The following is a 16989-nucleotide window of genomic DNA, read 5'->3' as shown; positions in this document are numbered from 1 at the left end:
ACTTCCCCAACTCCAAAGAGCTATTACCTACAATACGACAAAAGGGAATTCTGCTAGAGCTAGGCAGGCCACAGGTTGCAATGGCAGTAGCAGACCTGAACATTTTGGCTTGGAAATGCATATTCCTACCATAGCTGCTCTGCAACAGCTCTCCATCGGAGAGGAAACCGCTTTTCTCACTGGCCAGTCAGAATCCCTCCACCCACAACCCACCTACGTGTACACAGATGCCCTGGAGATTTGCAATATAGACTGGCTGGGTAGGACAAAGACAACGACAGGACAAAGTCTCCTGTGGTATCAGAGCTAATCCCCAGGAGGTGGCTGCTGACTCTTCTAACTGAACATCTTCACATATTTGTACTTTACAATTCCCCAAAGAGGCGACAGAATCTAGCCTATTTAGGTACCATTCCTACCAGCAAAATGAGATGTCAGTTTTCACTCTAGCATCTCTGTCTCCATTTTTAATCAGTCCCAGTGTCTTCCCCAAAGGGATAATCTCCACATCCCAGTGGCACATGAACATTTTTAAACATACAGCTTGCTCAGTTTAGTGTGGGCTGCACAAATCAAACCTGAAAGGGCCCCAAGAGGGGAGAGAAAGGGGAGGGTGGAGGAGGAGAAGGAAAGGGAAGGTCTGAGGCTAAACCAGTCCTGTTATTTTTATATCCAAATTATGTAAATGAGAGAAGTGTTGAGAGAAATTTTAATTTGCTAATCATCTCTTAGGTTAATTAGTAGCAGTGTGCACGTGGGGGACAGGACACCCAGTAAACTGACCCTGGCAATGATCAGGAAACCCAAAGGCTTAGGTCTTGCACCCAGGGGCAAGCGCAGTGACAGAGAAGCATGCTTGCATTCCTAAATATATAAATATATATATCCACAAGGAAGAAGAAAATTAAAGTAAATGATATTTTAAAAAACCAAACCAACAAACGAAAAGGAAAAAAAAAAAAAAGGCTGGCTTGTCAAGGGTTGGGGACGAGAAGGCTCCGGTGTGTGTACTTACATAGAGGTCAGCACCGTAAAATCCGTCCTGGTAAACCACACTGCAGAAAATCCACACAAAAACAAAACAAAACAAAAACAAAAAAAACAAAAAAACAAAAGAACAGAAAACACATTCCGGTTATTGAGGACGGCAGCATGCACATGCGTTTTACACAGGCAGGTGATGTATGAATCCACAACCTGGGCTTTTGGCAGGAGCAAATCAGCGAGAGAATGTGTGTGCGCACGCACGCTAGACGGCTCCAAGTCATCTTCCATGGCATGCAAAGGGGGATGGGGCGGGCAGAGGGGGAGACAGTGTGCAAAGGAGAGAGGGAGGGGAACCACCATCTTGTACAACAAAAATAGACTCAAAAAGATCTGATGTCCTGAAGAAGAGAAACACGGGTTTAGAAACCTCCACTCTGGTTGTTCTCTTGGAATGATTTTAGTTACCCCCTAAATATGTAGAAACATTGGCTTCATCAAGTGGGCTTGTGAAATCAAGGAGCACCTCAGAAGGCATCCCACTGGGGCTGGAGTCACCTATGTCAGAAGCTCATTTCAGAGAGTTGCATATGATTACATATTTTGAGCTTCACAGGCTGCATGACTTTGTTTCTGACATCCATACATCACCTGCTTTTACCCTGCACATTAGACATGCGATAAGATTTGGCTGATCACACAAGCATGCAAAGTATTATTATTCAGCATCTTAAAGAACCAATGCAACACCTCAAGAAAACAAGTCAATCAATTCTGATCAAAGTAAACACAGAGAAATGTAATTAAAAAGAAAAAACCAAAAATACCCACAATGCATTGCTTTCACAAGCAGAGATAATGAGCTAAAAAGGTTAGGTGACTGATCCAAGGTCCGAGAATTGAAAGGTGCAGTGGGAGTCCCTGGTAGTAACGACCTGTTCTGCAGCAGAGAGGAGCAACTGGAAGGGTTTCCATGGGATGGTGCTTTTTCTGCTTTAAGCCATAATTTTCTTTTTCTCAGAACTTCAAGCAGGAAAACTGTTAAACCAGAGCCTGGGGTTCCCAAAGAGCCACTCTTACCAGAGCATTCGCTAGCATAAGACTATGCAGCTCACTTTGGGGACGGGGTCAGGGAAGGATGAGGAAGGAAGAGAGGGGATGCCCCCCACCCCTCAGAGTTCAGCATGTGCTTCATAATGAGGAATTTCCTCCTGCCTTGTCCTCTGAATAGCTCCGCACAAACTTGCTCAAAGCTTTAAAAAGCATTAACCCCACCTTCTGTGATGTTCATGGATCTGATGTGCATGACTTACCAGTAGCATTAAGGAAAAAGGTATGGAATACTAGGTTTTCTTTTGATGATCATTTTTTTTACTCATCGGATGGAATGTGAAATGCTGCCAAGAGCCTGCCACCCTCAGAGACCCACCTATTGTAAGGCACGCACACACAAAAAAAGCCCAGCAGATCTTGCCAAAATTCTGCATGCTATTACTAAAAAATAAAATAAAATTAAAAAAAAAAACTCTTGCAGTGTTAGCTACTGCTTGAATAATTTAGTCTTGCTGTCTTCCCCGGGAAAAGTACATTCCGTTCCCAATAGACAGAGTTACTACGGTCTCCAAGAGCGCTGGGAGCAGATATGAAGATAGAGACCCTTGTTAGAGGAAGAGGGGAGCCACTTCAGCAGGGAGAAGCAGGCCATAAGATCATTTTTGTTGAAGCTAAATTTTTACAACCACATAACAAAGAATTTGGCTCCTGGGGCAGTGACTTACATTGCTGGGTTCGCTATCTAGGACCAGAAGTGTTTTAGCAGTGATACTCCACCTGCTCCTGCAGGAAAGGCAAACGCATGACAGAGGAAGTGACTGTTGGTTTATGAACAGGTTATCAGTTTTAACAGTTATTCTGAACACAACCAGTTGGATGAATATAAGCTTTACCACATTGGATCAGGCCACTATTCCTGTAACTTAGAATCCTGTCAGCAAGAGATGCTAGCATCAGCTCTCCAGAGAAAACTGCAAGGAACACTAGTAACAGGTAAGAGTAAGGCTGCCTAAGTCCAAACAACAAAGCACACGTGCATCTTCCGTCTCTCCTTCAGTTAGGACTTGACTGACACCAACTGCCAGGCCTGAAATTTAGCAAGGTTTATTTAGATGCTAGAATATCCATATTTGTCATTCTCAATGCTAGCAAAAACTGAGAGAATTCCTTCATTTGAGAACAACGGAGACCATCTGGTTATGTAGACTGACCAGAAGCATAAAGCAGCCCAGCAGCCCATCAGATCTCAGTGGCATTTGCAAAAAGCCCACTAGCTGAGCTAAAACACATCCACAAGAAAAAGAAATATGCTGGTTTTGTAAAGCAGCCATCATATATCATTTATGTGTAACAACAATTGACTTTGTTTCAAAAGGAACCAAAAAACCACTCCAAACCCCCAAAGCTCCCTAATGCCTTAGATCTAGTCTGACTTTTATCTACTTTTGGTTTCAAGTCAGTGAATCCTCTATATAGTTACCTTTGACTAAATTATTATTTACTATGGCAAGCCTACTCTTCATATAGGTACTTAATGACCATGAACAAGTCAATGCCTAACCTATAGCTTGAGAAATAAAAGTAAATAGGCTTGATCAATTTTAAGAGTTTTACAGTAGGCAATTTTTTTTCAGACTGACTTAATTCTTACAGCTATTTGTCTGAAGCATAGTTTGTCAGCATTCTTGTTTAGAAAGCATGGCCGCTACAAATCAGGGCAACATTCCAGTACAGTTTTTACCCATGCTACATATCAGAGGTTATAATGTCTCCTTACTTCTATTCAATACCGCCTCGGTTATAAAGTGAAGGTTGCATTTGTATTCTGAGGTCAGGCTCAAGTGACTATCTAACATCCTCTCCAATGGCCTGAGCAATTGCTTTCTAAGGTATGAATAGCTTTCCCTGCATAAACATCCATGTCCATACATAAGTAGGTACGTTCCACATATGCATTAGTAAATCTTAGTTTGAGTTCTTGAAATAAATGTTAAAACTATTAAGAACAATACAATTACTTGCACCTTCCTCTGGAGTATCTAGCAGTAGACACTTTTTAAAACTTACTCTAACCTGAATGGCCCTCAGGTCTGATCCAGTATGGCAATTCCAACAAGCTTTTATTAATCTACATTCTGTATTATTATTATTTTTTTGTTTCTGCTAAGCTCTCAAATGCAGTGATACCATTAAATTTTGTAACTTAAAATTTAAACACCACTGAGGTTTGTGAAAACCAATTCCTTCTACCAGGTTTGAGTTAACCTGCAGCTTACTGTACTGTTGTCTTCCACATTACTCACTATATCTTGATCACTCATGTGTCACTGACTGATCTTATGCTGTCATCTTCCACTGGCCAGGAGGAAAGCAACTGATGCAGGGTAAGGTGTCAGGAATGTGTGACTGCATGTGACTCCATGGATGTCAACAGTGCCCCCACTGAGCAGTGTCCGTCCTACAGGTTTACTGAAACATGGAACTGAAAAGCACAATTTGAATTATTCCATGAGGAATCAAATTCCCTCTACAAATTATCTTTTAGAGATTCAGACTATGATGACAATCAACACCAGAATTAGTTAATTACATTCCAGTGCTTGGGACTAGGGACAGTGCTGGGCCATTTGTGAACCTGCCTTGTTTACTGCTGCCCCACAAATGTTTACTGCATAGTACCCTGCCCGTAAAGACATGGAATCAGTCAGCAGGATCAGACAAACTCAACGTAATATAAGTAAACACTGTCATGAGACAGTATTTGGAAGGGATACTCATTGGAGCCTGGCCCATATTCCAAATAGAAATAAACCTTTTATGTGAGACTCAGGCTGGATTTATATCAAAGACAAGCCTCGAGTCCCTCCCAGCAGACCACTTGTGACAGCTTCTTGCTAAGAACACTCCAGCCATTACTCCCAGGGATGAAGAGCACATCCCCGCATCCCTGGTGCAAGTATTTTGCATTCTGCTAGACAGCAGCACTTAGCTCAGGTTTGCTTCTCTGTTTCATTGTGGAGCACTTCCTTATAAAGCCAGACTGGGTCATTTTCAGAGCAACAGACAGACAAGTTGCAGGTCAGAGGCTATGGTTAGAGGATATAGAATATGAACTAGGAGCAGTGGCAAAAGGAGGTGGATCTCAAAACCCAGACAAAACACTGTTTGGAAGGCCAATGTGCTCAGACAACAGATTTCATTTAAAGTCTTCCAGTGAGTTAAATACAAACATTGCCAGATTTGCCACAGAGCAAAGCCAGACAGATACATGACCGCTGCAGCTTGCTTCCTTAAGCTCCACTTTAAATATCAGGCTGGACCCTAAAAATAAAGGGCAGCAGTAGCTCTCACCACTTAATCTGCCACAGAAGGTATTGCAAGCTTATCCAGCATATACCAGGCCAGCTCCTTGCACTGATGTGTGTGGCTTCCACCTCCCTTTTTTTAATAAAAGATTTATAATTTATTTTCTTCTCTTTTGGGGCTAGTCTAAAGGAAAAAAGGGTCAGTCCACTTCTCTGTGTTGGAGGATTCATTCCTACTCCTATTATTTCTGAGAACATTGCCTGGAAAACACGGCAAGTAAAATCCCAGAGACAGGCAATATGCATAAAGCATCCTCAAAATCAGAAAGACAGCTTGGGACTTGCTGATTTATCTGTCATTCCATCACACTTAAACAAAAACCCAAAACAAAACTCACACATAAACCCAGTTCCCTGTATTTTTAAACAGCAGAATACTCTTTTGTAACAGCATCTATTCCACTGCATTACTAGTGAAAAGTCAGAGGGCAAAGAATCCTAAGGCCACACATTCACCATTGATTGCTTCATACAACAGTTAGAAGAACGCTGCACTTCTGTTCTCCCTATATCCCAAACACTCCCAATTTTAAAATAATGGACTTGATTAATCTTTGTTTTAAACCTTTTTAAATCGTCTCCAACAAAGAAAGCAAATCCATTGTGGGTAACTGGCTCTTCTGTGTCCTACTGCCAGATGGTGAGGCATGAAGGCAATGGATAATATTCTTTATTCCTGGATATGAAAACACAACTGGAGTGCAAAGAGCAGAACCTTTTTGGAAATTTTAGACCTTCTTTCTTCACTTCCTTCTCTGCAGCGCTACAACGTATTGGGTCAATATATGACAAATGCCACATAGACAAATTGAGAAATTGCAAGAAGGAATCTATCGTCACTTTAAGCTGTTGCAAGTACTGAAAATTGTTTCAAGTCAAGAACTTAATGCATGAAAATTTAGATTTTCCCCCACTGGATGCCATAGTGTGCAGAATGCTCTGGCACTAGCAAATATCCTGACTCTCACCATCCAGACAATTTTAGTTATTTTTTTGTTAACCAATCAGCTAATTTGACACAGTTGTGCAGAGCACTCTGCTCTCATGACCAGTGCTTACCCTGGGTAGGCAGGGATGGCTGTGGGAGGTACCGCCCGGACTGCCCCATACACTGTCCTTCCTCGGCCCCTCAGATGGGCTCCCCGAAATGCGGCTGCTGTGGTGGCTGCAGTTGGATAGGGGAAGCCTGGAACTGTAAAGACAGACAAGGTGGAGGGTGAAAAGGATCCGAGCTCCTGCCCAGGGAAAATCCATCTGCTTCAAACAAAGTGACATAATAGCTCCACAGCGGTGGGACATTTTGCATCAGTCCTGCAGAGGGGCATGCTTATAACCCAGCAAGCATCCGATACATACTTCCTGCTACACCATGGCCTTTGGGGGAAGAGGGGTTGCAGAGAGGTTTGGCATGCAAGAGGTTAATGCTTTGGCATGCCTCACCCACCACAAACAGGGTACAAATCCCCCCGCCTTTTGACACCGCCATGCAGTCTGGTTAGAGTCCAAGAAGCGCAGAGAGTTACTATCAATACAGCAGGCGGCTCTTCCAAAACTGCAGAGGCTCTTTAAAATAATTTGTCAAGAGGCCCTTAAAGTCAACCAACTTACATCAGTCTCTTCCCTCCTTTCCCCTCCCACTCTTTGCCACCCAATCCTCTGTATGTTCATTTTAAAGCCTGAAAGACAAGATAGCCCATATAACAGCAGCAGAAATTTCCCATAAAGTGCCAGTTTACTGAGAGCCCACCTTCACTTAACAAGTGTGACCATGTATAGCGGGGCCTGCTTTATTATGCTTTACACTGGAGTAAACTGGCTCGTGATGAAATGATGTAAAACCTTAGAGGCATCTGCAAACACGTAATAAACAGATACCGAGAGGGAACGAGTCCCAGGGCGCAAACCCAACTCAACGTACGTCCAGGTGCATGCGACTGGGGGCCCTGCAGGCTCGCAGTTTAGCAGCTTGTATAATATGTACTTTAGGGATTCGTCTGTTTGGTTTCTTTGATTTCAAAAAGGGGGGTGGGGGGTGGGGGCGCAAGGGAATGGCCTATTCTTCACACACACCCTCCCCTTGTTCTGCAGCCTCCTCATTGCTCAGAAAGACCCATTCATCAATACAGAAACACACTGCAGATGAACAAGTTACAGCCACTGTACAGTATACTTTGGCTCAAGGTAAACTCATTCCCAGCGAGACCCATCCTTTCAAGTATATATTATACAGACTGGAGAGAAGAAGGGTAACAGGTCATCATTAACTCAAGCACATGAACAATTCAGGGGCCAATGGGGGCTACTTACTGATTAAAGGAATGTAAGTGTTAATACCCCCCCTTCCTGACAGGGGCACTGCGGCGTCATTGCCCAGCGAGACATCTGCTTGAAAGCTGGACGCTAATTTAATTTTTAAAAGAATAAAGAAAAAAAATGTAAAAAGGTTATAAAGAAACAGCAGATTGAGAACATAAACAAACACCACTGCAGTTAAATGGCAGAAGTGGAAGTGTCTACTTAAGCTCTACCTGCATATAACTCAGGGCCGTACACCGCTCCAACCACAGGACTCAACTTCCAACCTGAAACAACAAAGACTGCAGTGAATGCCAAAATCTACACCAAGAGAAGGAGCGGGCAGCGTGGGTAGGGGGAACGGCCTCTTGCGTGTGCCCCGGCTTCACATGCACAGCTCTTTCCAAGTTCTGCTTCGCCTCAATCCTCCTTGGTGTAGATGGAGGCCAACTGCCTTTTTCTAATGTCAAGTTCTAGGTACAGGTCGCTGTATCAGAGGGAACAGCAAAACATCAGCTGATCCAAAGCATGGGAATGCCAACTACCTTATATGCATATTCGCCACTAGCACCCCTGCGACCCTGCATTCCCTGCATGAACCTTGCTGTCAGCTCCTCCCTGCTTTCACCAGGAATGCTGCAGATCCAAAACCTCTCTAAAGCCACCGGCCCAGACTGTCAATCCCAGGCAAGTGAATTTATAGCCTTAAATTCTCAACACACCCTTCTGCCTTATTTGCTAGAGCTCTGCTAAAACGCAGCAGTGTCTGAATTTCCACACTAACTGAATTACACGACTATGGTGCAAAAAAGCAACTCAGTATATTCAGCTCACGTTTTCTCCTCTCTCTGTTATTTTAGTATTTCCTGCCTTCTTTATGCTATTTTTCAGGTGAAAGCCTTCCCAGAGAATGTATTTTAATATCATCTGGATAATTGGCAAGAACTGCAACTCATCAACAAGAGAACTGTGCTTCAAGTAGTCATTGCTGGGGTACGAGCAGGAACACATTTGCCAGTCAGATCTAGAAACATACCTGTCATCCCCTCCCCCCATCTAAGAAGAGGAGCAATGAGTGTAAAGCAAACATCATGGTGTAGGCTGGCTTCCACAACACATTCCTTTCATGAAAGACCTCAGCTGTTCAGCTAGCAATCACACAGGTGTTTTTATTTAAATAAATCCATACCCTTACTCTGTCTTGGAGTCCTGACACACTTATTGTGCTTTAACACCTCTATCCACCCTAGAAACCATATGAACAACTTTGTGAACTGCAGCCCATCAACATCACCCCTTCACCTGCTGGCAGAGTATCAATAAGAGATGCAACGCACACTCCCTCCGCAAGACTGGGCACGCTGCCCCTGCGCTGCCCACCTTGATGGCAAAATACAAGCGAGTGGTGACAACAAGAAGACTGGGATCAACCCTCAAGTTTAGTAAGTCAAACAACCACTCATCTGTATACCTTAAGCCTGGCCTAATAACTTCATACCTTTGCGTAGCTTTAAGCTGGCTTTAAAATGCTGGCTGTGAAAGCAAAATATTCCTGCCCGTTCTCAGGGTTTCACAAGTGAGCCAAGTTTTTTTACCAGTCATACACATTTTCTGCCTTTTTTTTTTTCAGGACAACATAACATGGCTGTGTTGCCTTTTACTATAAAATCTCCCAATTCCTTTCAGACACTGAGAGTCAGCATCCCAGCCTTTCTGCCTTCCCGTTTCCCCAGTTCTGTAACCAAAAAAAGCCACACGTGTCAGTAGCAGAGCCACAAATAAAATTTGGATCTTCTGACTTCTGAGTCTTATGTTGTAATCAAAACATTCTCACACTAGCAACTACCTATATACAGCTTCCTGCCTTGCTGAAGCTGTTTGGGAACATTTTCAGTCCAAAATTAATTCTTCTGCCTGTTTCAGGACGAAGACTCAGATTCAAAACCTGTATCAAAGCAGCATTCAGTTTTGTCGGTCAAAGAACGACTTTTTATGCTATATATGCCTATGCAATAAAATTACTGCACAGACAGAATAACCAAGATATCCTGATGAAACAGGATTCTTCATTACCCAAACAACTTCGTCTTTCTCTATTCAGGTTCACTGGAAAATGACTGAACACAGGCGCAGTCTCTAACAAAAAGCGAGCAAACAAGCAGCACAGGGCCTCTGTTTTCCCGGCTGCTTGGGGACAGCTGTATTTCTACAGTTAGAACCTAAACTGAGATATATCCAATTATGTATCCTATGTTGTGCTTCTGGATTCATATTTAGGTATCCACGTGATGGCAGTGAGACTCAGGAGTACTGCACGCCCCACTGTACTGCATCAGCTTGTGGTAGCGGCAGGAAACCATCAGTCCTTGGCTTCTTTTCTTAGCTTGGCTACACTGGGCATGTCACTACTCCTCTGTTCCCACTTCTCCGTCTGTAACATGGTGTTCCTCCATAAATGCTTAGGAATTACGCTGAAGCATTATGCTATAAGTTAGGGTTTGTGCAGTTTTTGTTGGTTTCTTTTGGGTTGGTTTTGGTTTTTGGGGTGGTCTTTGTTGTTGTTTTTGTTGGGGTTTTTTGTGGTCCTGAGGGGAGGCCATGACTTTTCCCTCCCAGGAAGCTTTTGTCTTCCTTCAAACCTTTCAACTCATCATTAGTACAGTCTCTCTTACCATTTGCGTAAGGTGTGACCATCTTCTTATTGGTCATCACTCGCGCTGTGGCGTTGTTAACCTAAAAGTAAGAAAGGGGAGGGGGAGGAGAGGGAAGGAAGCATAGGACATTAGGGAAAACGATGGAAAACTCTCAGATACCACACACACACACGCACACACTATACTTATCTGAGCAAAAAAAAATTAAACAACTAATTTTACAAGAATGCAATCTTTAAATTACTTTTAACAGTTGCCATTTAATTATAAAAGTTACAGCTAAACGTGGCACTTTAAAATTATGCATTAAACAAAAGGCCAACGAGAGTAAAGTGCAGATTCTCCACCACCCTGCTGCTCCTTGGTACGTGCTTATTTTTGGCTCATTGATCGAAAGGGCGAAACTTGGGAGGTTTTGTCCAGGTTCTGTTCGAGAGGCAGTGACAATTTCTGCAGCCCAGGGCAGGGGAACTGAACCAGGTGATGCACAAGCTGACTTGTTTCTCAAGCTCACTGTTGGGATTGGGGCCCAGCAGGTCGCTGGTAGGCATACTTTTTAGATAGAAAAATGTAGCCTGGAGCTCATCAGCTTTAGATTTGAACTCCCAAGGCTTCAGGAGATTTCTGGACCACCACCAAGCGTTTGGATGGTCTGGTCTACATTCACCAATGTCCTCCCCACCATTTTAATCTTTTTCCAGATTATTTTTTTCTTGTCACAAATCTCATGGAACAAAAAGAAGAAATAACATAGCAGTAGACCTGGGTCTTTTTTTTATTTCATTGTGCCCTCCACCCTCTTTACAGAGCTCTGCGTAATTCCAAGCAGTTTGATTGCTCAAGCAAGTGGGGTGTTACCACAGAGATGGTGCTGATAAAGAAAAGATGGACCAGTTTGTAAGCCAAGTTACTGCAGCCCCGTGTCAGAAAGCCTCAAAGTTCTTGCAAGGAGGGTGAAGTCTTTATACAACATCAATAATTTATCAAAACCCATGCTAAATGGGAATTGAGGCCAGGGTGAAGGAAAAAAATTCATGTAAAAATAAAAGCTGCCTCGGGCCCTTGAGACTTATGGATGGTGAGCGGACGCAGGGTGGGGAGACTGGAGCTACATTTACTCTTGTTTCAGCCCCAAAACAATAGAAACATTACACATTTAAAAAGAAAGAATGGAAAACAACAATGATGAGACTGAGAGCATGCAGTTAAACACACACAGATAAAAGAAAGAAAAAAAAAAACCACAATTGATTCAGAGGGTGGGGAGGGGAGAAGGGAGGAGATAGGGTCTCACAGACAATCATTAAGATGGAGCGAGTGCCTGAAATCAGCTGCTACAGCAAAGTGCAACACAAGCACTTAAAGGAAAAATTGCCAGAACTGATCAGAAACCACCAGTCAGCAGAGACCAACAGCTGCATTTAACCAAGTGAAGAAATAAACCGGGGAGGGGGAGAGAGAGAGAAAGAAAAAGAGAGAAAACAAACAGTAACAGCTACAAACAGGTCTCAGAAAGAAAAAGCAGCAGAAAGAAGGGGCAGGAGAGAGAAAGGAGGAAATGGGTGCATTAATAAAAACCAGCCAAACTGGAGTTCAGTAACTCTGAGTAAGATGTGCAAGGGGAAATCACCATGAAGTCAGTAATCAAACAGCTCAGACTGCTACAAAACGATATGTACATCCAAAGTCCAGGCGGCATTACTCAACAGCGTTGAAAATAAAAGGGGGAGAAGGGGGAAGGAGGTGGGTGGGGACAACAAGTCAAATCACATTTCGTAGTGTTAATGTGAGATGGCAGATGGATTTTTTTTCTTTCTTATTTAATTTTGGTTTTTTGTAATTTTAAGAAAAATTAAAAAAAAAAGCTTCTTCTCTAGCGCTTTTGTTTCACTTACCGCCAACTCGTACCATCGCCAGCATTGTGTATAGTTACCATGGAAAGAGTGAGTCAAGTGAAGGGCCCTAAACGCTAAACCATTGAAAAGGGAAATAAAAAAACAAAACAAAAAAAAAGCAAAATATGCAGACATCTTACTCAAAAACGGCGGCTTTTTTGTTTTAATATTTGTACTCTTTTTTTTTTTTTTTTTCTTTCAAAGAAAGAGGGAGAGAGGGAAGACGCCAGTTAGCCTTCACCACAGTGTAACACCAAACTGGTCACCACCAGGTATGCCCAATATATGGCCATGTTGGCCAGCCAACATTAACCCTTCACCCCCCTAAGGTGAGAGCTAGAAACTTTAAAGATTAGCTTTCACCAAGCTGACTCTTGACCATAGGAAGGTCAAGAAACCAGTGGTGTGTATAGCACAGCCCTCTCGGGGCTTCTGCCCCACATCTCCCCTTCCCTCCTCTCCCACCACGGGCATCATCTCACACTTGCATGGAGGAGAACTGGCCTCGGAGGAAAGAGAGGATACTGGCTGGCCCCCTGCTTTCTTTTTTGGACACAGAGTTAGAAGTCGGACAGTACTCTTTCAGTTAGTTTTGTTCAGGCCTGGTAACAGGAAATCGGAGCCTCGCAAACTGAAGCAAAGGAAAAATCAAGACAGCAGAAGGGCAAAAATTTGGAGTGGGTGGGAAAAAAAACTTAATAAAAGAAGAAAGAAAAGAAAAAAATACCCAAAAAACAACAATAAAAATAGTCTGTAAGGGGTGTAAACTTTTATACATTTCAGTGCAGGGAGGTGAAGGACACAGACACAAACACACACGCACACACGAGACTGGGATCCAAATGTGAAATAAGTGAGGCAAGACACAAAAAGAAATCAAAAGAATAAATATAAAGAAGAAATTGAATTACTGAAGACATGCACCTCGATTTTACGGCCCTCTACCACGGTGCCGTGTAATTTCTCCCTGGCCCTGTCTGCATCAGCACTATTCTCGAAAGTTACGAACCCGAATCCCTGCATGCAGCGGGAGAAGGGGGGAAAACATGCACATCGTTATATATTGAAATACTGATCTCTAGGTAAATAGAGAAAAAATATCACAGTATGAAATCGACATCAGCACAACTCAGCAATAACCTCTTAGAGTCACATTGTTGGTTCATGCATGTTTCATAAATGAAAGAAATTAAATTCGATAAAATAAAGGAACTGTAATCATAAGAAGAGTAAATAAAAAAAAAAGAAAACATAAAAGCAATTGAGGCCAGACCAAAAAAGAAGTACAAAGTTACTCGAGACAATTTTTTTGTTTTGTTTGTTTGTTTAAAAAACACTAAGCCCTGATCTGACATAGGCAAGCTGGTCAAACCCAAGCAGGGCTCCTCTCCCCTCTGCTAATTAACAGGCATGCTTTGCAGGACCCCCCACCCACCCCAGACACAGTACAGGACATCGACACTGAGCAGCACTTCGTTCTCTTGACAAACTGCTACGAGAGCGAGCAGCAATCTGAGTTCACGCCTGGCACCAGGAATTCTGCGAAGCTTTGGGCAAATGAAACACTGAACCTTGTTTTTCCCACCTGTAAAATGGAGACAATAATAATTACCTACCTTAGAAAACTGCTGAGAGGAAGGGCTGTTTGTAAAGCATCCCTTGTAAGCTCTTCGGGGTACAGCTGATGTCTACGCCTATGCCTGTAACTTCCCTAGTAACGCATAGGGCCCTGAAAGTAAGCAGGGCTTCTAGGTGGCACCTTCAAATAAACATGACTGAACATGAAGATTTAGAGTATCACACATTCTATTTTCCTATGAGTACTGTGTTGGACTTGAGTGTAAATCTAAACACCTAAATATGGATTCATCAGTAAAGGCAGGTTTTAGTTGTCTGACACTGCTGACCTACTGCTACGGCCCTCCCACCCTGCTACCCATCTTACTTGGCTTTCTTATGAGATGGCAACCTCTGCGCCATAGACAGTAGCAAATCTCTGCCTAGTTAGACCATGAAGTTCAGAAAAATTGATGTGCCCTGCTTGGAGCAACCACAAAGACTCAAGGACTACTAAAATGTCCCTTTAGTTAGACAAATTGAGCATTACCGCATCCATGAAGGTGCATGCAACACACCTCTCCTACATGCTGGTGCTGCTGCCAACTCATGCAGCCGTGTAACATGGCAGGATAAGAGATCATGCTTCCTTCCACGGAGATGAGTGCACTGACATTAAAACAGAGCCAATGTGACCAAGTGAATTAGGATTTTAGCTAGTAACAAATGCTATCCTACTACAGACAACTGTGATGAGATATTCTTCGTGCCATTACAGAGAGTGGGGCCAAAAAAAACCACCACAACAAACCACTACCAAACAAACAAAAAAACCCAACAAATTTGTGGCGTTTTGCTTTTAGGGTATCTTAAGATAACAGGAGTAACCAGCTCCAGTGGTTTGGTATAAAGCAAACTGATTTAATGTATGGAGAGTAATCTCTGCTGGCTCCGATACCCTCGGGAGCAGGAAAAACAAAGCTTGCAACTGATACAATGGAAACTCCTGACATTAACTGGAGAGCAAGGTGATGTGAGTGATCTACAGCTACGCCTTGTCAGGCAAATGGCATGCTAGCCTTGCGTCCCCCTCTGTGCAGCTGGAGGTTGATATGTACAGACTGGGCTAAAACAAAAAAGGCATCTTGAATTCTAAGCACTGTTAGCAACAAGACACAAGCAAGCCATCATTCTTGCACATGCTGGCCTTTACCATCCACAGCTAGGTTTCGAGCACCAAACCATTACACATGCAGGTTTGGTTTGGGTTTTTTTTCCTTTTTTTTTTTTCCCCCTGAACAGCAATAATAAGAACCTGGACAAGTACTGCCATGTTGAGATCAACAAGAGTGCTCCTTTGGGCTCCAACACAATAACCTAAAACTTCAGATGATTTCATTTCTCCAGCTATAAATAAAAAGCTATATAAATAAGAAACTGATGTCTTTTTCAGAACAGCATAAAAGTTCTCTGTTTATATGGATTAAAATTGGAGCTACAAGAGATCAGGACTATTAACACTGCCCAACTACATATAACTCAAATATGTTGCAGGGAGGGTATGGGGGTATATAAGAGCAAAGCTGATGATGAAGGGACAGGGTATCGTGTATGCTTCAAAGAACCCCTACAGAGAAAGGCAAGACTGAGAAATAGAGCAATACCTTTCCCTCTGGTTCTATATAATGGGGAAAAAGCATCTTTACCTCCCCTTCTCCCCCAGCCTTTTAAAGACTGCAACAGGAATCTCTATTTCCCTCTTCTCTTTTTACATCAAAATTTCTGTTTGTTCTAGACAAGCCTGTGGAGACCAAATGAAATCTATGTCTTCGGTGATGATGTGAAAGCTGGTGAGCAGAGGGAAGGTAATTTTTTAGTCATTAATCTGTGCAGGCTAGAACCAAACTAAGACTATTTTAATTCACATTTGTTTGCAATTAGTGAAGTCTGTATGGGATTTTAAAATCACATTATCATTAAATACCTTTAAACTTCAATTAGGAATTTTCACTATTTTTAATAAGTTAACTCAAGGTAGGGTACAATCCACATGCAGACTATATGAAAATAATTAACAATGTGAATTAAAACAGAATTAATCTGATTCTGAACAACATAGCTAATTAACCACAATTTTTGTTTTATTGACAGATCAGTCCTTAGCTTGTGCATCTCTCTTTGTTGAGAACCACTAAATGTCAATGCTGAATTAACTCTTTACATAGTTGACTATTGGCACAGTCAGTATTTGTGCCCCCTTGATTTGTCATCTTAATGCATATCTTAAACATTCAAATTTTCATTAGGAAAAACAGGTGATCCATGCTTGACATTTTTGTTATTTGTAAGTTTAAAAACTAGCGATTATATATACATTCTTTTTTAATGTGGGAAAGAAAAAATAGCAGATACATATAATTTTAATTCCTTCTCACAGATGACCTGTAAAGAATAGGGATTAATTTGTACCTAAATACACATACAACAAACACTTCTCAGTTTTCCCTCCCAAGATTGTCTTGCCCATGGAAAAAAAAAAGAAAGAAAGAAAGAAGAAAAAGAGGTGGCAGATGTTCAATATTTACTAGCTTAGCTTTATAGCAGCTACTGGTTTGCTCCAAATTACTAGATATGGAGCCAGAAGGAGGGAAGATACAATCCTGGGTAAAAAAATGCTTAAGGCTTTTAAAATTTAGATTATACAAATAGCTTGGGTTTAATAAGGCTGTTATGATAACAAGGCTGAAATTTTTAACAACTCCTTTCTACCAGCAACTGCCATGAACTTCTCCCAAGCAGAAAATAAGTTTAAGCCTCAGTGTACCCAGCAAACACTAAATAACCCCAGCAAACATTTTTAGGACTGGTGAGTAATTTGCAGTGCCAGACTAACCCCTTTTACCCAAAGGTTTATTCAAAGGGCCTGAAGAGACCGAGTAACTGCCACCCTTTTAGTCTGGCCTCAGACTCTGCAATAAATAACAAGCAACATGATGAGCAGTGAAAAAAAAATGTATATATAGTATTTGAACGTTTCCATCTCTGAAGAATGAGAAAGAAAATTTACCATGTAACCGTAAAGGGAGAAATCAAAAGCAGACGGTTCTCCTGGGTGTGGCCAGAACACAGAAATTAAACAAAAAAAAAAAAAAACAAAAACACAACAAAAAATAAAGTAAAATAAAA

General features: G+C 42.1%; 1 protein-coding gene across 16 annotated transcripts in view; it reads right to left on the bottom strand.

The window, feature by feature from the left end:
• The window catches only part of RBFOX2 (RNA binding fox-1 homolog 2), a 174315-nt gene that overhangs the window by 15162 nt on the left and 142164 nt on the right, over positions 1–16989 (bottom strand). For 4 of the 16 annotated variants that reach the window (XR_010373503.1, XR_010373504.1, XM_064455588.1 and 1 more), the window contains exons 6-12: positions 13171–13263; positions 10370–10430; positions 7931–7984; positions 7710–7802; positions 6462–6594; positions 2763–2820; positions 1016–1055 (exon numbers count right to left, since the gene is read on the bottom strand). Coding sequence is in view for 12 of the 16 variants with exons in the window: in XM_064455588.1 (XP_064311658.1) it covers positions 1023–1055; positions 2763–2820; positions 6462–6594; positions 7710–7802; positions 7931–7984; positions 10370–10430; positions 13171–13263 (525 nt within the window). In the remaining 4 variants the exon portion in view is untranslated. The remainder of the gene's footprint in view (positions 1–1015; positions 1056–2762; positions 2821–6461; positions 6595–7709; positions 7803–7930; positions 7985–10369; positions 10431–13170; positions 13264–16989) is intronic. The other 12 variants (XR_010373506.1, XR_010373512.1, XM_064455532.1 and 9 more) reach the window with 8 other exon arrangements.

This window comes from Phalacrocorax carbo, chromosome 1 (genome assembly GCF_963921805.1).
Source record: "Phalacrocorax carbo chromosome 1, bPhaCar2.1, whole genome shotgun sequence".
NCBI lineage: Eukaryota > Metazoa > Chordata > Aves > Suliformes > Phalacrocoracidae > Phalacrocorax > Phalacrocorax carbo.
The sequence above is the reverse complement of the archived record's forward strand: the minus strand, read 5'-3'. Positions and strand labels throughout refer to the sequence as shown.